Source organism: Etheostoma cragini, chromosome 13, assembly GCF_013103735.1.
Source record: "Etheostoma cragini isolate CJK2018 chromosome 13, CSU_Ecrag_1.0, whole genome shotgun sequence".
Lineage (NCBI taxonomy): Eukaryota > Metazoa > Chordata > Actinopteri > Perciformes > Percidae > Etheostoma > Etheostoma cragini.
The window spans coordinates 18,867,986-18,890,100 of record NC_048419.1 but is presented as its reverse complement, the minus strand read 5'-3'; the positions used below and the strand labels follow the sequence as shown (position 1 = coordinate 18,890,100).

The 22,115-nt window shown below is 40.1% G+C and overlaps 1 protein-coding gene across 3 annotated transcripts in view; it reads right to left on the bottom strand.

Annotated features, from left to right (window-relative positions):
• acsl6 (acyl-CoA synthetase long chain family member 6) overlaps positions 1-21,885 on the bottom strand; it is a 34,307-nt gene extending 12,422 nt beyond the window's left edge. Inside the window, exons 1-10 of one of the 3 annotated variants that reach the window (XM_034889967.1) lie at positions 21,579-21,885; positions 21,326-21,456; positions 7,826-8,046; positions 6,130-6,244; positions 5,533-5,597; positions 4,397-4,498; positions 3,898-3,997; positions 2,862-3,040; positions 1,154-1,186; positions 446-497 (exon numbers count right to left, since the gene is read on the bottom strand). In XM_034889967.1, the coding sequence (XP_034745858.1) occupies positions 446-497; positions 1,154-1,186; positions 2,862-3,040; positions 3,898-3,997; positions 4,397-4,498; positions 5,533-5,597; positions 6,130-6,244; positions 7,826-8,046; positions 21,326-21,371 (913 nt within the window). In that variant the 5' untranslated portion in view covers positions 21,372-21,456; positions 21,579-21,885. Of the gene's footprint in view, positions 1-445; positions 498-1,153; positions 1,187-2,861; positions 3,041-3,897; positions 3,998-4,396; positions 4,499-5,532; positions 5,598-6,129; positions 6,245-7,825; positions 8,047-15,256; positions 15,376-21,325 lie in introns of all 3 variants that reach the window. The other 2 variants (XM_034889969.1, XM_034889966.1) reach the window with 2 other exon arrangements.
• Positions 21,886-22,115: the final 230 nt, after the last annotated feature.

Below are 22,115 nucleotides of genomic sequence, written 5' to 3'. Positions count from 1 at the left end.
AGTAGGCTAATTGACGAGGGTGCTATTTTATGTGTGAGCTAATATTGCACTGTTCATGTGTAGAGTTATGTTTCTGATTTGGCTGTGTTATACAGTGCAAAAATAACCGAGAATGTAGTTTTATCTTAGTAATGATGGTGTATTAGGTTATTACTGTCACTCTGTTAAAGACAAACGTTCTACTGTACTGTTACGAAGATCACGGAGATCTGATTGAGTCTAGACTTTACAGCACCCTAGTTAAGTGAAAGTAGGTAAAGTTGTAATTTACTGGCCCTACCAGTGAAAGCATGTAATACTGTCTATTTACAGAGGGCACTTAAATGTATGTCTGATTGTTTCTATGTTTACTGTTAGCCCATAGTAGAAGAACAAAATGTGAGGCTCCAAACACAGCAACAATCACAAATAATGCCTGTTATTTCCACAATTTATAAAATCCTACCTGTGGTTCCACTGGTGAAACAAACAATTGACAGGTCATCTGGCAACGGTGGCTGAGGAGACAGAACGGTATCGCTCAGAGCATGAGATTTCAATGTAACTTATAATGAGATGAACTTCTACATTTTTATAACTTTCTTGACAGCAACCTGCAAAAAATCTTGTCAAAGAGATTAAGGAATGTTGCATGTCTACATATTGTATTTAGAGTCATTAGCTCTGGCCCCTTTCTCTGCCATCGTACCAACAGTAGGACATCCAGAGTTAATGTGTACATTTCCAAAAATCTGTCATCAAAACTTTCTTGGAAGTGCATTCAATGCACTCACTAGTTATTTTCAACCGAGAGTAAATACTTGCTGAGTTGGCTAATACAAAGTAGCCAGCTTTCAGCAACACAGTATAATGAATTCGATATACATGTTTGAGTCTACAGCCATGCTAAAGGCTCTGAGAGGCTGCACTCAGGCACCGTGGTGCTTTGAGCTACATACCAAGAAGTAAGTAAGTCTAGAATATTTAGAAGTACTAAGACGTTTAGAAAGTAATATGCTCACCTTCTTAGTTTAGCCTGTTAGCATTCAAACTCTGTCCTAATTTGCATTAAGAATAAAATATGATGACAGAATGACCTGTGCGGCTTGCATTTCTAATAGTACAGTGCATCTCTCCTTGTTTGTAGTTGAATCTTGAATACGCTAGTACTTACTATAGGTTTTCTGTGATGCTCTTTGCCCAGAGCCTATAAGAAAAACAACATAAAAATAACTATTAGTAGTAGACTTGACACCTTTTAATACATAAATGACAGTACAATTATGTTATCAGACATATATTTAGTGTTTAATGCCATGCCTCTTTGAATATTGAGTGTCTTCTGAATTCTATCAGTAAACGTTCTTAACCAATCACAAAGGCCAAACATTTGTTGATGGAAATCAAACATGCTCAGAAAGCCATCTCTACAATCCCACTGCATTCGCTTACGCTTTGTTGTTGTGATTGTAAGTCAGTGTGAAGCAGCATTTGCAATAATTCCTCTCATTTGTTTTAAACCACCTGATAAACCAGATGAGCTGGCTGTCTATCACACTGGCACAGTCAAAGCACGTCCATTAAAGTTGGTCATCACAGAAAAATGACAGTTATGTACACATGTAATTGCCAGCTACTTCTTATTATTGAAAATGTTTCGGTTACAACGTAACCTTGGTTCACTGAGTGAAGAGACTATCTAGCACTCCAGGGCAAGGCTGCTTGGATACTGTTCCAATCAATGTAAATCAGTGAACCCTTGCACATCTGAGCCTTTTATGCCTGAGCATGGCCCGGATTGGTGTGTCTTAAAGTTATATCCCTGTCAACTGCCGCTGTGGGTCAGTCCCCAGTACATATGGTCCATGTAACTCTGTGGGGAGATCGTCTCAGTATGATAGACAGCAGAAGTTCAAACAGAAACGCTTTATTCTGACTCTATAACTACAACTTACAAACTTACAACCTACAAATGGTCAGGACTCAACCGGACAAACAGAGAGACAAACTGACAAAGGACAGAGAACCAGCAGGTGTAGAAATACACAAACCAATTAACAGAAAGACAAGGGAGTGGACAAGACCAACAAGACAATAATTGGGAACAGGTGAGAGCTAAAACAGAGGGAAACTAACAAGACAGGAAGTGCAGACCATGTAAGGGGATGGTAGAAGACAAAGATATATGACAGACAGGTAACCACAGAACACATGGGAAACAGCAACAAGCACAAAACACAACACAATATACAAAACGGCCACCAGAGTGCCACAAAGGCAGTCAGTCACAGCAGGCTCCTGACAAGAAATTTTCATCTAACCTAAACTGGCCTTTGTCATGACACTGCTGGGATCTGCTGGACCAGTTTTACATGTCTGTTTGCTGTGATTGTGCTAATGAAGCAGATACAGGCATGTAAAGAGAAGTGGGTTTACTGTAAATGTCCATCTCAGACAGAGAGGCACAACAACACATTAGTAAATTCTTTTGCACTCTGTGTGATTTTGTTCTCGGGAAATGCCACATATTCCAGATTCTGTAGCACCATAGAGGAGTAGATAAAGATCTCTTCTAACATGACTGACAAATGATTTATCTTCAAACATCAGTTTGTTTTGACTGGTTGTTGTTTTGTCTGGCAGTTCAGATTGAAAATGAAACTTCCGTGTCGCAACATGTTCCTTTATAAGAATACAAAACACATTTTGTTTGTATTTAGATGAAGCTATAGTGCTGCAAACCTTAAATAAATCTGATTAATGTAAAACTGATATGCATTAAACAAAAACACCAGAATATGGATGGTCAAATGACTATTTCTTAAATTACAGTAAATATCATTAAAGTGCAAGTACCGATGGTCTGGTCCTGCATGTCATACCTCTACTTCCTGTATGGCCTGCACGTGGACGCCACAGCTCTTTCCATGTTCCACGAGGGTGGACTCAAAGTCATCCATTAGGATAATTCTTCGCAGACCCGGAGTCTCCTTGCGCTCAACGTTTTCTAGAAGCACCTCAGCTTTCTCCACTTTGTCACAGATGACTGTGGAGATGTCAGCTGGAGTGGCACAAGCACACAAGAGCACATGCACCCTTGTGTGAATATCAACACAATAAAGAACCAAAAGGAACAAATCAAAACAAAAAGACACAGACGTGCAGTGGAGATTCAGCTGAAATTTGTGGTCAGTTCAGTACAAAACTAGGCCTGTATAAGCAGTGTTGATAAGGTTATTTAGCAGCAGACATCCATTTGCAGCAGTTATCAATTCCGGGGTGTTTCATTTTATTTTTCCAGGAAGGACCACACAGTGTATCATGGCTGAGCTGACAACAATGCTAAAGCTACCACTTCAGTTATTCCGTCAAAGAAGAGAAGACCTTTTCAGTCCCTCCCCCCTTTCCGCTAAAGCCTGAAACGGTCTCCTAAGCCCCTCTCCCACAAGGGAGAGCTGTGCACAACAGAGCGTTGGGAAACCTATCTGCAGCTCGTGCAAGGGGAAGGGAGGACGCTATGAAATGTGTGTGCATGAGCAGTGACTGACAAGCAGTTAGACCCCCCCGGCTCCGATTGGTGCATCTAAACAGGGAGCGGTGGATTTTTGCAAATTGCACTATAGGCTGTAGGTGGTGCCGGAGAAGTAGGATTATTTTTTTTAAAAGACCGGCTTCATGTAGTTCTACTTGAACATAGGGTCACTTCCAGCAAATATGACATAAAGTTAGTTTTATAAGGATTACTTACTGCACCTTTAACATCTTAACTCAAAACTTAGCAGAGCTAAAATAATTATCACTTCTGAATACTGTTGCATGTGTGTGTGTGTGTGTGTGTGTGTGTGTGTTATGTGTATGTTAGCATGGCTGCCAGTTAGTATTTGTACGTATAAGTAGTGTGTATGTGTGTGTTCTTACCAGTGTTAATGATGAATCGTATGGCGTCAGGGCCCAGTGTGTCATAAAGAGGAACCACCACCATGGAATAGGTGTAGCAAGCTAGCTCTGAAATAATCCACTAAAATCACACACATGTCAGGGGTCAAAGGTCAGGGATTATTAGGGTTCATTCATCATACTTGTAAATCAAAACATATTTGTGCTCCTATCATTGTTAGCCTACATTTATGTTCTAAATATGTAACAATACATTTACTTGTACAAAAAACGAGAGAGGATCTCTATGTGAAGAAACTAACAGAAGTGTGTACAGTTGCTGAGTGTGCTTGTGTTTATATTTGTGGCCTGTGTAGAGGAAACAGTCTGTAAAATGGTTTACATGCACTTCTCTGAGCCAACATACATACATACAGTAGAGCAAAGAGACCGTGAGAAACGGAGTCGATGAAACAGAGCGAGAGAGACAGCATGAAAAGCTAGGAAACAACCTTAGATTGAGACAAAGCGTGAAAGTCACCTCTGGCCTGTTCTGGGAGAACACTCCAATGAACTGGCTGGGGTTGGGCTGGCAGCCCTGGTGCAGAAGGCCTGAACCCAGATGCTCCGCCCGGGCCGTCACCTATGGAGTGGGAAGCAGAGAAAGCAGCTGATTGGACCAGATAGAACTTAAATGCTGAGCTGGTCTTCTAGTCTTCTTTTAACAACAAACATATTTTCACATCTTGCTTTTCAATTTTTGAGGAAACAGTTTAGAGATAGAAATGTTCCTAAGTGTCAGATGTTTGGAATTAGTTTAAAACTATTAATTAACTATTTAGCTAAATGAAGGGACTATCTTGCAAAGTAACATGATGTCATTGATAAATTTTGAGGATTGTGTGATTCACTTTTTTTATATGGCTTTTGGCATTGCTTAACTGGGATGATTTCTACATCACTGGTGAAATGAAACTGCCCTTCAACCATTTATCAAAAGATGTGATCTTTGACAGTTATATGATAATACTGTAACGCCAGTGTGGCTGGATAATGATCTGACAACACGACTTGTCAACTAGACAGGACTGTTTTCTCAATATACTTTTTCTAATAACTGTACCTACCTCCTATACCTCCATTCCCCATTGCCTCATGTGTTTTCTTGTGTGTTTTTTATCTATATTTAGCAGTGTTTGCAGACTGCAGTTCAGTGGACCTTCATGTCCGTGCCAGTGTTGGTTGCTAGGCAGATTTGGTGCAACAAAACCTCTGTGGTGCAGGTGCACAGGTTGCAACCGACACCTGAGTGTCACCTTACACATACTTAAATGGACTACATATGGTCGGATTATACCTTATCAAATCTCATTACAAAGCTGATGATATGTGATAATTTTTGACATTTCAATGATGTGTTCTTTACAGGAAATGCTTTTCATAAATATTAGATTTTTTTTACTGTAGCAAAGACATTTGATAATGTCTCCCAAAATAAGATTAAAAACGATTTTAAGATTCATAACTGTAAAAGCAATGTAAATTCAGCTTTATTACTAATATATATTGTCTGTGGTAGTTTCTGCATGCTAGACATCTCCTTAAGATTTCACTCTTAGTACCCATTGCACCTGTCATTGTTACAAGGAGATAAGATGTCCCCTGAATGGCACTAACCTCTTTGTAGGATATCCATTTGTAAGGCTGGTTAGGTAGCCGCGAGCCTAAGCAAGGTCCGTCACCTGTTGAACAAATAGAAAACCAAAGTGGTGTCGGAATAATATAATATAATATGTAAACTTATTATTTTCCTGGACAAAGCATTACATTTTAAAAGATGGTGGTCATTTTTAACAGATCAGGGTCAAACAAAACCTGTGAAACTATGAAATCTTCTTGTTTGTTTTCCTGGTAGGTAGTACAATTCTTCACTGGAGAGTAGGGGTGGTTGGAGTGCTAATAGGTAAGAATGTTTCTGCATTAGGAGTCAGTCACTTAGTTACTTATACTCCATGCGAGGCCTGACGATGTTAACGTTAGATTAATTTTACCACCACCATGAGAGATATGATTGGATTTTTAAATTGTCTTCAAGGAAATATGTGAAAAAAAGGTTTTGTTCATCACGTGTTTATGTATTTATGTGCTTGTCCTGTAGATCAAATAAATGTACATTCATTTGATAATATGGACAGAATACCCAGAAGAGGATGAAAGAATTGTAAGAGACATAAACATACAGAAAATGATTTTCCTCCATAACAGCCTACCCACCAGATATGTGAAGGCCTCTCTGGAAGACCTCGTACATGGTCCTGGCATCGTCATGGTAATGAGTCAGTAGCTTGGAGCTGTCGCCCATCATGGACCTGCGACCTCCATCTTCATGCTGTTGCAAAGAGAGAGAGAGAGCGAGAGACAGAGAGACAGAGAAACAGTGTGACACCATAAAGGTCAGTACCAAAATGAAAAACTAAGTTTGCCAACAAATAAACAAAACCCAAATGAGATCTAGCTGTGCTCCATCATAAAGACAATGTTAAATAGATACAACAGCATGAGGCAGAGTAAGAAAATAATTGTTTCCCTTGTTCTCTGAATGATAATCCATCTTTTTTGTCAGCTCACAACGGCAAATAAAAATAGCTGAGCTTACTCTGCTTTGTTCCCTGGTGTATCCATGGCTGATGCAACTCTGGGTGATTACTGAGTTCATTCACAAAAAGAAAAAGAATGCTTGAGGCAAAGTCCTTTTTTGTGTAAATGAGTCATTTTATGTTGAAAAAGATTTAGGAGCCTGGCATAAAATGAAACTCATGAGTGTGTTTGTGTGTTTTTGCATGCATGCATGCATGTGCTTGTCAGACAGACAGGCATCTCAATCTGTTTCATCATATTCTTCAAAGACCATGTCAGTTTTCCAAGAAAGGAAAATCTCAGAGGCACAAAAAGCATTTCAAAGGACTTTAACATTACATTGACTACAAATGCAGCTGGCCTCACCTGTCAGTGAGAAGGAACAGGGTTGTGGTGTGTGTGTGTGTGTGTTTGGTGTAGTCAGGATGTTGGTTAAACCAGGACAGAGTGGAATTGAGTGCACGTGTTTAGATGAAAGGTGTTAAGCGCGTTGCGCCAGTGCATGGAGCTCCCAGCGGGGCAGAGTAGTGGAGGTCTGTTGAGATCCACTGGATGACACCTTTCGCAACATCTAGGTAGACCTCCGCTGCTCCACGCACTGACGCCAAGGAAGAAAATCAAACACTTTTTTATCTAAATACACTGCCCACACAAAGATGACACAGAGTTGGTTTGGAATTGAAAAAACCTGCCTTTAACAACAAGTAAAGGTTATACATTAAGGTAAAAACACACATAACAGTATAAACACCACAGCGGGCTCAGCATTAGGGAGGTCAGTGTTCACATTAATTTAACACTGCAGCCCCTTCTTGTGACCGTCACTTTCTGACACACATATACAAGGTGTGTGTATTTGTGTTATATTTGAAATTGTCTTGTGTCCTTATCTTTTGTGTTTGTGTGTGTTTGGTGTAGTGGTCTTTACTCTAAGTATAAAAGTATAGAATTGAATGCAGAGGAGATAACCGTAGTGTCGGCAGGTCTATTTCTGGCTGTTGTCCCAACAAGCTCCACCATTCAGATGGTTAGTGCCATGCGCATGTAGCATGAAAGATTAACCCAGGGGATAAAACAAAACAGTCTGTCCTGCTTGTGAAGCATATTGCTGTTAGTGTATTCAACAATTGAATGAGTGTAATCGTAATTAAACTAAAACTGGAAAAGTGTGGGGCACAAAATTAAGAGTTTTGAGAAATCAAGTGCAAATTAACCACTTGGGTGTGCAAAAAGGTGTGAAGCATTTCAAGACAATTGACAGCAATTGTGAATGAGACCCTAAGATACTTATACAGACATTTGCATACATCTTTGCATGTGTGCTCCATCTTACCGGCACCTCCTCAGACTGGTGCAGCAGGCTGCAGGGTGGCTTGATGGGTCGGGGTCTGGTTGCAAACCAGTACGCCAGCACGGCAGTCAGAGCACCGATCCCCACCAATGTGGAGGTTGGCAGGGAGCTAAAAAACTGTCCCAGCTCATCCATCTCCGGTATCCTCAGGCCGCTCATCATTTCCTGGGCCTGCATCTTCTCCATCAGGGTGGAACTCAGCTCTGTATGATAGAAAGCATGATCTTTAACTTGTGATTTCAAAAATTATTTTGGCCCTTTTTTGTGTACAGTAATAGTAGCCAAATAGATAGCCAAAATCGGAATACCACTGTAATTAACCAGATATTTTTTACTGTAAGCCCTGCTGTAAGGCAGTGGTCGCTAGTGGCCACAGTACTTGTGATTGAAACACCTAGTATAAGACTGTGAGAGACCCGTAAGGTCCCAAAACACAGGATTTTAAACTTGGCACTAGAATTTGTGTATAGGAAGAAGCTAAGAGTAAAACTTGTACAGAGGAAACGGGTCTCCTGGGAGCACTACTTAGGGGGGCTGGTTATTAAACCCAAACCACAAACCTTTTTTCAAATCTTAACGAGTTGTTTTGGTGCCTAAACCTAATTGTCACATTGACGTTTCACAGTCACCTTTTTGTGGCTAAACAACCACGCTCACGACTGTCACAGTGACCTATACCTTTTATATGGCTAACTGTCATGTGACTCGTCGCACATTTTGTCGTAATTTTGTAAGATAACATTACTATCATAAATTGTTTTGTTGAAAGTTTTCATAGGATACCATATGAACCCGGTCATGAGAATGTGTTGACTATTTCTAAAACTTTAACATTTTAATTCAATTTGGAAGGGGTTATAAATCAATATCTGGTGGAATAAGTGTGATTTTCAAACACAGTTTATATGCATCTTGGCATGATCAGTCAATACCTAAACAAAAACCCATTAAGCTAAATGAGGTATTTAAATAATAGCTTTAAGGTCCGTGAAACAGCTGTTAGATATAGAAATAAAAAATGAAATAATAAATAGAAATAATCTGAAAATACATGAAGTGAGATTAGCTTTTCCAGGGACTGATTGCTTTATTTATTAAGATGCAAGCTGATGATATGTAAACCTACACAAAGCAACTAAGTCTAGATAGTAGTTTGACAGTTTCCAATTTGTCTGACCTGCATATTTTTGTTGTGCAAGAGGAAACCCACACATGCAATCTCCCTGTAGCGCTTTCTCATAAGCCTTAATCTTCACACAGTATTTAAAAAGCAGGTGGCATTTTGGGGGTTAAAAATAAGGTGCAGACTCAGACATTTACACACATACACACCAAACTAGACCCTCCTACATGTTTCTCAGGTTTAGGTTCAAACCACTTTGAGCAAGCCTTGTATTAGTGTTTTATACATGAGACCTCACCACTCCACCTAGGACCTAATTTATGGTTAAAAAAAACGCATGCACGCACAAACACACACATACGGTGTGAGAGGCATACTTTATCTGAGGGGGAGGCTCGCTGCAAAGCTGACTGGAGGGTTTCCTCCTCTCTCACGGGAAATGATCAGACAACGCCACCTGACTGAACCAATGGTGTCGGGGCACTGCTGCAGCTCACAGCCAATCAGAATCACTTCCCTGCTCTCTCTCTCTCTCTCTCTCTCTCTCTCTCTTTCCCTCACAAACACATGCACGCAACCACAACAGACAGTGAGGCTGATAAGTATAAATATCTGAGGCCGTGGGAACATTGACTTCCTTATTCATATGTTAATGTTTTGTAGAAGCATTATTTTCTTCACTCCTACTTTACTAAAGGGAAGCTGCATCATATGAACCTGGGGGAAGGCTGGTTCCAGGAAGCCAGATGCATGACTTTCAAATCCCCAAAAATGGGATGCAAGGCCAACATAAGAGACAAGATAAGTATTTTTGTCTCTCGAGATCAAGCGAAGGCAACGTATGAATGTGCTATAACAACAATTATCTAAACAGCCAGGGTTTTTGAAATACCAAGGTCATGAGTCTAGCTTATCATCTACCACACATCAAAAGTAAAGTGTAATTTCTTTACAGTTTTTATATGAGATGTTAACATTTTATTTATTCAGTTTGAATCTAAAATTATATAAGGGTAATCTGTTCTGACAATAAACTTGGATTCAAGAGCGCAAACCCTCTCACAGTTCTTAGACCTAACATGAAAGTATAATTAAAAGCCCTGTCTGCATTGGCAGGAAATAAATTATGGTGGGGAAATAATGAAACGTAAATATTATCCATGAAATGTTAGTTTTGAGTTGTAGAATTTAAACTCCCCTCATGGAGCTCAAAATGCCAGATTCCTCTAAAGATTGAAGTGTACATGACCAGATTGAGTTTAAAGAAATACTGAATCAGGCTGTAAACTATCAACCCAACCAGTTTTAAATAGGAGAATCCAAACCCCCTTGACTGGGTAAACCCTCTGCCCTGAAGCTCGGTCTGGAAACCTGCACGTTTCATTCTCCTGCTTCAGTTCACAATTTTTCGGGAACCAATCACAAACTGGCTTATCTACCTGGTGGGTTTAACACGATGACAATAGAGAAGCGACCAAGCAGCTTCTTATTTTGTGGCCACCGAACGCAACCGAAGCGCAGCAACCTGTTGATGCCGCTGTCGCTTCTATATCACCATTGTTGGTCTGATTGGTTGATGGACTTTCCAGTTGCGTACAGTCATTTGAACTAGCCCCGTTGGTCACGCCTCTTGTGCAGAGAAAATACAGAGAAGACTCCCCAGACCAACGCTCAATCTCAAATCTATTGAGCTTAGCTTGATCTGGTGATATCCAGGATACAAACCCCCCTCAAGTTACTAAAACCCTTTAAATCCCCATTAAAATGAGATGTCCTCAGTGTCTTCTATGGTTGTTAATGCACTGCTTGTTAATTGTTAAGAGCTGACTAATATCTGTTTTACGATATTTTAACACTCCTTTAAGAACTATGTGACAACTTTGCTTCCTGTACAGAACTACAATTGCGTGCCAGTGTAGTATAAATTATGTCAGATTAGGTACTTTAAATAGGTCTAAAGTTCAGCTAAATGTTTTGTTACATCCTGGAGGATAAGGGAAAAAGTGAAAATTGTATTTGAAGTTTAAAGTCAGAATTTTCAAATTCTTCGTCTTCAAAAAAAAATTCAAATGTGACACTAAACCTCTTCTGTAGACAACCACAAAATTGGTGTGAAAAAATGGATGTACAAAAATGGTATACTTTGCAGCCAGCACATCAGCAGTCATCTTTACTCATTTGTAAAGCAGCACTGACATGTGGTATCGCATCTACACATAATATAAGCTATTGCTCATCTTCTACACTACTTGAATTCAAGTCAGAAGCACAGTACCTTCACCTGCTTTATTGTACATTCCCTGACGCGGATTTCCCAAACTTCTACTTGGACTTAAATCCTTTTAATTCAACAAAACTCATGTTTCTGTTCAGATCAAAACTATCACCTGTAACTGAAAAACCACAGCATAACATATGCCTCTAACGTGACGACATGTATCGTGCCTTTAACACCACAGGCCTCTCTGCTTCTCTTTATTTTTTACTGCAGTGTTCTGATAGTTCCTCTTTTTCTGTCCCCGTTTTGTCAGTAGTTCCAGTAATGTTGATGGTTAATTCGAGAAGTTATGGGAAATGTTGAGTGTTATAGCAAATAACACAAACCACCTGATGATGTTTCTGAACTAAACAACACTTTTGTGTCAAAGTCAAAGTTAATTCTGGGATAATATGTTCCTCGCTTTTGAGTAGAGACGCCCACGGTGCGCAGCTGGAGTCTGTCCCAGAGTTAGACTTAATTACTGGCACAGCTTCATTTGTTTGGAATGTATTTTCTTGACAGAACATCTAGAAAGTAATGATAGAAATGTCAAACATGGAAATAAGTTAGTATATCAAACACGTATTTGATCATTTTAAATGAATAGTTTAAGATTTTGGGCTTATTCGCTTTTCTTTTAAGAGTTAAATTTGATTTAATTTGATATTGAGCCTTTGGGTTAAATATAGATCTGAAGTCAGTACAAGGTTAGCCTAGCTTAAAGAGGGGGTAACTGCTAGCCTGGCTCTGCCCAAATTTAAAAAATAAGCCAACCATAACTCTAAAGCTCACTGATTTACAAATAGTAGCTATCTTGTTTATTTAAATCATACAAGAACTAACATACACTTTATAACGTACTCTTTATTTTCCACATTACAGTACCTACATATCCTACATCTCATATTGTATTGTTCCATATTACAGTGGAACTGATGTATCTGAGCAGTTCTGACAGGAAGATCAATGACAAAGCACCAGCCAGGCTGCCAGCACAATATACACACAGACAAGATCATTTCCATGGCGGTTTCGTGCCAACAGGACATAAACAGCTGAACCGTGTTATAATAACAAAGAGACAAACCTCCCAGCCATCAGACAGAGGCCAATATCAACAAACCAAATCCACCATGTTGACCTCCTCAAAACCAGTAACCTGACCTGTTGTACAAATGTGGAGTGACTGAGGACTTCATTTCACAAGTGGCCTGATAATAAATATTGGATGAACTGCCTGATAATGAATGCATTTAATCATTACAATGATCACTTCTTAGAAGATGATTTTTAGGGTTATATGTTTCAAAGAAATATATTGAGTCATTGAGTTTTATAACCATAAGGTCATACTTTTTCTTAGATTAAAGCCAACTTGCCAAACACATTTTTTTCACACTGGCATATCTAACATGATCACCACTCATCTATGTTTTTACTATTATTATTACTATTTTACTGTCTTGTAAGTTGAACTTGAGGGTCCACAAAGGCGCCCATAAATAAAATGTATTATTGTTATATGCAGATATTCTTACAGAGACACATTGATTAACTAATGACTAAAGGACGCTCTAATATACGGTCATAATATCTCCGATACACCTGGTGTGATTGGGAGGAAACCTTACATTGTAAGTAAAGTTTAAAAAAAATTAAAACAATAACCAATACATCATTGGTCCAAATTGTGACATTGAGTATGTTGTTAATGATATGACACACAGTATATGATGCATCACTGGGGGAATATTTTGATATGAAGTGGGCTGCTTTGATGACATATGTGTAACATAGCTCAATGCATGTGCTTTGCGTTGTGTTCAAAGGCTGATGTGGCTTAGCTGCAGTGATGACAAAGCCACAGTGGATTAGTATTTGAAAAGAGAGGCAGAGGAGGGGAAACAGCACTAAATATAGACACACTCCATAACCTACTGACACCACTGTGCAGATAGCTGGAATGGAGGAGGCTAGATTTGCCTAAACTCAACCTCACAACAGTAGAAAAAAAATCTTTGTTGACATTTCATTTGTTGAATAAAAACACACAAACAAGCTTGTTAATCTGGATTGTACAGTATCAGTAATACTAGAATGTTATTGATGTTTGTTGTAAAGAGTATCCTGCTGATTTATAAAGTGGATCTCATTTTTTATTACCCATCCCTGGAAAGCATTTGTGAGGTTGCAACACACATATTTTGGAAACTTTCAATGTGTGAGCTGCGGTGGGACTGGGACATCAATAAAAGTAAAAAATCCACATCTGCTGACTCATAATAAAACACCCGGCCCCTGTTTTTAAAGGAACAAGCTCTGACGTTGAGTCGGCAGGGATGACACAGTATAGGCATGCAAAAACCAAGCATCCTCCTGCCGTAAATTGTCCAGACAGTTTCAGGAGACTCACAGCCTGCCAAACACATAATTGGCCTCCAGGAGATGCAAACATCTCACTGCCCATTATTGACTCACTCTATCTTTTTTCTGCTCTGGTCTGCATTTTTCCTATTTGACTGCCAATAATAAACGTCTGTTTTCTGCAGAATCTAACCTTCTCTGATTGAATGCCAGGCTCTGTTGATTCACTGAAACCTCAACAGAAAACTTTGTTGAAAATCTTTCATCTTAAAAAGTGATGTCAGACTGTAGCGAGAAAGAGCAGGGTTGAGTGCTGGGTGGAAGGCGAGAACAGGTCTTAAGAATCAATTAGCCCTCAAAGAAACACAGTGGCTGTGTCCAATTTCAGGGGCTGACTCATTTGAAGTATATGTCTCTTACCAAAAAAAGCCACAGTGGCACAAAAAGTCTGTCAGATTCAAGAGGCCCCTCGAAGAAATCTTTTTCCCTAATGTGGATGAAGTTGAAATGTTATCTTATTATCGCGGCTATCTTAGATGCAAACAGTGTCATTTGCACAGCTGTTTCAACCTTTCCACACTACAGCCTATGGTTCTGTTTGCTATCCAACTCTCTGTTCTATAGTAACCTGTCCTATAGTAACCTAAATCACCCACCCCGGGGACACTCTCGGTCTTAAAGTCGGTCCCTGTTGCCTTCTACAAAGATTGTTGCTTCAGCTGATGTGACACAAGAACAGCAGGTCAGCAATAACATTGCCCTTTATAAGCTAGTGAACTCAAAACCCTCTCTGTTTAATGTGTGAAATGTCACCACACCAAAAATTGAGTCAATCTTCATTGTGTATCCAGCGGCAATTCTGCTGCATTTATCTTTTTAAATGAAGGTGTGTTGTTCTGCTAAAGGATTGTTGATGTGGACACAATCTGCAATCCTGAACTTTACAGGACAATCACTCTAACTACAGAACACATCCACTTAAAAAAGGAAAAAGACCTCAGTCCTTCAGTTTAATCTAGCATTGTAACTACAAAGCAGTTATAGAGGTTTGATGGTAGGCAAAGCCGTGAATGTGCACATGGAAGACAACAGAGCTTTCTGCATGACAACTGAATAAACTCCATCCGCTGATGAAGAAACTTGTATGCGGGCTAACTCTAACCCTTTGTACAACTGTAATATAAATGTTAACTCTCTTAAATGAATGATGAATTTAAATCATCAACCACTAATGTTAACATCCAGTTTGTGTTACCATTCAAAGGTCTGATAGCTTCAGTTGTCTCTTCATATCTATGTAATGGCAGGGGAGAAAGTGAAGCCATTCAGTCCGTTGTGGCAACGCTGCTGAATATCCAGAAGTTAAAGCCCGAGTAAGAACAATCTTTGCTGAATTCGTTGGTGGCCCTATTCCCAACAGGATTTGGGAAAAGTTTGATTTTCCAACTTGTGGTGAAGGGGTGACTAAGGGAAACGTTAGCATTGCTAAGTTTACGTCAAGACCAAACGTTAGTGATTGGTTAAGGCGGATCCAAAGTGGCTCTGGGCAGAAACTATAGGCTCTGTCCAGAGCCACTCTGAACTTCAACAAAGTACCAGCCTTTAAGTCAATGGAGAATGGCCAAATGTACGAAAGTCTGGTAGGATCAGGCTAGTATCCACTCGCATGGAGGAAAAATGTGCTCCAGAAGTGGCAGTATTTAAGGAAGGATTTGGCTGATTTCACACGTTACATTCCCACAACTGGTTCATCTAAAGTGCTTCTGAATCTACTCCCCTGAGGACCTATAAAAGGGTGGAGTTGAGATAGGTCCATTTAAACAATGTGAGTAAAACTAGTACACATGTGGATTTTTAGCTATAAACCTCTGTTGCTTCAACGGTTGTTTAATACAGCAGCTCCTAATCGATACTTTAATGTCACCTATTCATGAGGACACATGCTCTTCCTTTCCCAGGAAGATTTGACTTAGAAAGATTTTGGTGCAGTGTTAGTGCTGCAAGCAATGCAGGGATGAGGGCTTGTGAATGGGCCAGCACCATATCCTGTAACCTCTTAAGCTTAAAGTCAAGTAAACGCAGCTCTGCTTCCTTAAGCCCCGCCTCATCGGCCCATCGGAGGGCCATCGCCAATGATTAGAGTCCAGTGTGGGGAGATCAGAGCCTGTTAGCACAGAGGCAGATGGCCAGTAGTAACCTCACAACCACACTCTATTTAAAGACATCCTACACGGCTCCTCTTATTATTTAAATGCTTTCTTTCTCTTTTTTGCAGGGTAAGGGTCAAATTCACTTGCATTAATGCATTTAATCTTCCTTTTCCTGTTGCTTCTTCTTTTTTAACACTAATGCTTAATCATACTTGCATAGCACCTTCTCTTACACCCTCTTTTAACCACGCATCCTTAGCTCTCCACCATTCCTCTCCTAGGACCACCCTTGATGAGTCAAACCATAACATCTTCTGGTCACTAATAATGTGACACTAAAGTGTGCACACAACAGCTATTTCCCCTTCTGAATTGATAGGCACCACAACATGATATGTCAAATATCATTCATAAAATAAAATCAGTGAATGATAGAATCTGCAGAAGAAAGAAGTACTACATATGATATATATGTAGCAGGAAGGACTGCTATTATAGAACTGGTTCCGAAAGATAAAAAAATCCCACTCAAATTCGGCATAAGGATTTTGATTACTAGACATAATTTCTAAATCATCCAAGGCAGACTTACCACGAGCTACGAGATTGTGAAACAAAGGTTTATGCCTCGGTAGAAGCCAAAAGTCTGTATAAAATCAACCGTTTACTCTACCCACAATCCTAAGCATAATAGCAATGTCTCTTATTGGTGGAGGTTGCTCCAACGCCTAGTGCGCTGCTCCCACTCTAGTCTATGATCGTTTATGCAAACATGTACCTTGTACCTTTGTCTTTTTTTCATTTCAAAATTTATTTTGCACCAAATACATTTTACTATAGTAATAATTTACCGTGTAGTTGGTTGGCTTATACTCTTAATATGAGTAAAGGAAAAAAGTTGTCAGTCAATGTTCAGCGCTCTCTCTCTCTCTCTCTCTTTCTTTCTCTCTCAATCTCTCTCTCTTCTGCTTTCTCTCTCTCTCTCTCTGTCTTTATCTCTCTCTCTCTCTCTCTCTCTCTCAAAGAACAGCACTGAAGTAAAATGTAAAAGTAAAAAGAGACATAGAGAGCAAGTGAGTGCTAAATATAGCAAATCAGTCAAAAGATCTAAACTGTAATTGCGTTGCAGGAGGGTTATTAAAGCAGCTGTGGTCTAGGCAGCAGCACTTACAAAGGCGTAAGAGGCAGCCAGGCAGCCAGTGAGGCGTGATGTAGTCCTATGTCTTGTAAATGTGTGTGTGTTTGTGTGTGTGTGTGTGTGTGTGTGTGTGGGGGTGTATGTGTGTGTGCATGTGGTGTGTTATAAGGTACACTATGTAACATTTCTGCATTCAGATGTCTAAAAACGACCATACCTATGTTTTACATTTTGTTGAGTTGTGTACTTACACTATCCCAAATGTTTCCAACAATGTATTGACACTGGTTGTTTCATTTAGTCAAGCAGTCAGTGGCATCCTAAAACCCCTCTAGTTACTCTAACTTCCGTCAAACCATGGGAGCCCGGATGATACGATCAAGAGTAACTGTAAATCATACAATGTGACAGAAAGAATTATATTCAGTAACAGTACTACAGCAGGCTTTCTGCCACATGGCATCATTTTGTCATTGTTACATGCCACACAACACAGTAATGCAGCAGAGAGTTTATCTCACTCCCCGCTGCTAAGGGACTTCAGTCGGGATGAGTGCTGACAACAGGCCGGGGACACAGCCACAGTTAGCCAGCATCCAACCATTACTATCAACCTACAGCAATAGGAACACATCCTGCACAAACTCCAGCGGCGGTTGTAATGATGCTAAATTGCCAAATTGTGATTGTCCTGCAGACAGCTAACATTAGCTGCTGGCTAATCTTAGCTTGCTCAGTTGCTAACTAGTCATCTAACGTTACAAATCGAATCAAGAAAATTCAATTAAAGAAAATAATTATGTGGGGGAAAACTGCAGCAAATTTTTTAGAATGATGTGACGTTACTAAACGTAACATAGATAAAACTGTAATGGATACCCCCATATGTGAACAGATATATTTTAATCAGCAATTGTGTTAAACAATGAAAACTTAAACTCCCACAATGCTACTTCACAACGTCATAAAAGTCTGTATTATCATCCATAGTTTTGATTGACAGACCTTAGCGGCAGAAAATTACATATTGTGCGTTAAAGGGGCCTCAGACAGATATCAAATCACCCTGTGCAAACAAGGGATTACCTTTCCTTTGCCACCGGCCAGATTAAGCTTAAGCAAGCAAGAGGAAGGCAGCAAAATGCGTTTTGGCCTAGTTTGGCCCTGGCTGTCCTCCGTATCACACCACCCTCAGCTCAACAGACGCAGCGCTCTCTTACCACACCCACACACCCCTCCCTCTACCACTCTCTCTCTCTCTCTCTCTCTCTCTCTCTCTTTGGAAACCCTCCCCCTACCTGCAACCTGCACTCATCTTCTCCTTCACTAAAGAGCCACTCACACACTGGCTTAGTGACACACAATGCACATATACATGTAAGCACACATATACAAAAAAGACACTTATGCTTACATGGTCGATATTTGCAAATTTAAACAAATAACACACACCAACACTAGAATAGATTGCTACCAGTTTGATTTGACTATCAAAGTGAGAGTGAAGCAGATCCTGTGGATCTCAACCTAGGGGGTAAGGGCTCCTAATGGGCCACAAGACAATCTTTTCAGGGTCATGATGTCATTTATAGGTGGAAAAGGCAGAGAAAAAAACTTTTTTTTAATCTTCTTTGTGTGATTATTATAAATTCCTAACGGCGATATATTACTGCTTCCTGGTGAAAGCCTACTTTTTCCACATTGGTGTTTTTTGAGGGTAAAAAAATTGTTCTCCTTTTAAAGTAATTCTGAAATTTTATTTAAGAAGTACTTTAAGGCTTCTTAGAGGGTTTTCTGTAGTAAATATGGAAGGTTTTTGTTTCAAAGGAGTAAGACAAGTAATGCTAACCAAACAAGGACAACATTGTACATTAAACGGAAGGTTGATCTATAAGAGAACACTTATATGCAGACAGACCTGGTTCAGCACTTTAGTCTAAGCCATTACTGGCCATAATCCACAATATGAGGACGAGGATGCACTGAATGATGAAACAGCAAAATGCCACTCAGGAGGAAAGCCGCCATGTGGATCTGAGAACACCCAGACTGGCTGATATTTTAGGATTATATCAGACACATCAGTGACTGTACTGACCTGGACACATTCAAAACACTAATCAAAACACACAGATTAGCTTTCCTCGAACAATAGTCCCTCATTTCCCACCTGTTAGTTATTGGTTTATTGTTTTTTAAGTGCTTTGAATATGCTTGTTTTACGTGTTGGTTTTATTGCTTATCAGCTTTTAATGAGCTATATGTGCTGGTTTTACTGTAAAGTGTCTTTGAGTACCATGTAAAGCTCTATGTAAATAAAAAATGTATTATTATATGTAATCTTAAAATCTCTTACTTGACATTTGATTAAAATCAGAATAAAAGCATTTGTAAGACATGTAACTAAAGGAATTTGTCTCTGTGAGATAAATGCAAGTATATTTGCCTCCCGTCTCCTAACACTTGATGTGAGTGCACAATGCATTAACTACACAGCAGGCCACAATCAATATTTATTCTGTCAAATTGTACAGTCATGCAGTGTATCTTTAATTTGCTAGTTTTCGAAATGTTCAAAATCCCTCAGACTCTCGCCGTCTTGTTACAATCTCTAATTTGATACCATCTAAAAGTTGATTGAATGACAAAAAAGCAATATGTCGTACATACATACGGTTACAAGCAATTATTACTCTGGTGGGCATAGGCCTCGTTTTACAGCATGTTAAGTTGAGGAGCTACCATCATTAAAGACTAAAACATCATTGGTTGTGTTCCGCAAAAGGGTGGGGCAACTCCACCACCATATGTTAATCAAATATTGAGGAGGGAAAAAGAATAGGTTTACAGGCTGCGTGGGGCTGCACTATGGGGATTAAAATGAATAATTTATATTGAGGAGCAGCAGGGTGCTTACAGGTCAAAGGTGTCATGAATCTCTCCAAGGGGCCCTTTTCAGCGTAGATGTGTATGCTTTCTCAGCTAAACAATACATTCAGTTTTAAACAACTTTGGGCTTTGATTCTAAGCGGTTGCATGGTTATTACTTATAAAACACCTGCCACTCTGTTAGAGCAGATTTTAATATTAATGCACCAACCAAAATACCAAATGTTACTTATTGTTTGCAACCATACGGTGCAGCTGCTTCTGAAGACCTTTACTCTTTGACGGAGGATAATAAAACCTTGTTTTATGCTCCATTAAAACTTAACCATTAATCTAGGGCCATGATCCATTAAAACATCTGCACAGAGCATTTACACTGTTTCTAACATGCCACATTACATAAAAGCAACAAGCCTCTGCTATTGTCTCTTACAACGCCTCTAATCTGGTTTGCATCACTACTGTCAAACACAGCTCGAAAGGAATTATATGTTGTCCACGCGGATAGCTTATTAAAAACGATTAGAGGTCAACGATTGTGTCTCTGAAACGTCTCGATGCCCCTAAAACCGCTCTGTAAACTGGGGCTGTGTCGGTCGGAGCCGAGCATTCCAGCCCTCTACCTTGCCGGTAGGCCACAGGATTTCAGCACCCATATCGCCTGGACAGCTCCATCCAATCAGGGGCGGAATATGAAGCGCGTCATCCTTCCTCATCCTCCTCATCCTCCCTCCCTCCTTCACCGAGGCATGGCGGAGGACATCACAGACAAAATGCTGAGTTTCACAACCGGCTTCCTGGCAAACTGACATGTTTAGTATGAAATTAAAAGTAGCCCGTGTGAGGTGAATGATCTTTAAAGTCTCGTTTAGGAGGAAACAAATTAGCACCAGGAAGTTGTGAAAGACAGCCTGTTCATTAGGGGTTTTAATGACGTGTGTCCGGTTTCTACGCACAATGTAATACGACCTTAGCAGCTGGCCGACCTCAAATGCACACGTTTGATCAGGTTTGGCTTATGAGAACAGCTCTTTTTTTAAAGATTGGATTTTCAACGTAAAACACAACCATCGACACATGAAAAGACATCCCTGATCTGCAGAGTGACCCGCGTGCATTTAGTCGCATGTGCGTGCCCATCACCCTGTAGCCTACCGAGATAAGCTAAAGCCAATATGAAAGCATCCCTCCATGTTTCTCTAATAACCCTGAAGTAAAAATCCAAACACTGGGGTTGAAGCGAAAGCATGCTAAAACCGAGACTCACGAGAACACGTTTTGCGTCAATGTTGGGATCCTACACGTGTAAAAAAGTAAAATGTCACCGGCGTCATTACCGTGCAGGTAACGCGCCAACTGCAGCAATACAGTATGATTAAACACGACGCGCTAGGTTCTGCAAAAAGAAAGGCCTTGATGAATGAAAAAGCCGGCAGTGAATGACACACATGCGCCTCGGCCCCTGCGAGACAGGTGCATCGCCTATTATAGCACCCAACCCAGCGATAACGAATCAAAACAAAGGAATGAAAAACACAAACACATATTCAAAACTCACCTAATATAATCCAGAGCGACCCAGAGACCAAAACGAATGCGAGCATGTCTTTCTCATTGAGTCAGCTGTCCCGGTGCAGGAGAGGCTCAAAACTGCAGCATCGACTGCAGCTGCAGCAAGTCGCCGACAATCTGGGAGATTAAGGAGGGGAGGGGGGGTGTGGGGGGCGACACTATATCTGAGACAGACCACAGTGGGGGAGCAGGGCAAGAGAATGCGATGTCCAGCAGGGTGTAATTAACTGAAGAAACAACCCGGCCTATTGAAGCATCCTTCCTCCTAGTGGATTTTCCACCTTCACCTAGTTGGCTGCTGCGCAATCGCAGAGACATCCCTGCTGAAATAAAAGGGCTTATAGGTCGGAAGGAAGATGCGACGCCAAGGTTACTGGGGATAAAATGTCTATTCTTGATGCACACGTATAAACCGAGTCTTCATTTAATTCTTATTTTTCCAAAAATGATTATGAAATTCTGCTAAGTCGTTTCTAAAAGCCACGCGATGCATTTGGGCATTTCACTTCCTTAAAAAAAAAAAAAGAATCTTCTAAATGTGTTTGTTAGTAAAGCCTGTGTACGAGTGGTCTTTTTTTCATAGGCATATCCATATTTTTATCAAACGTTATGAATATTGTTTTATTTGAATATAATAATTTTGGTCCATGGCTCATCACACCATGCAGCGTCCCTGCAGCTTTGACACAGAGTAACTTCGAATCAGCATCACGTGATCCAATAAGACACTCCCATTGAACTAAAGTAATCTTGAGACACAGTGACAGTGGCTGTGA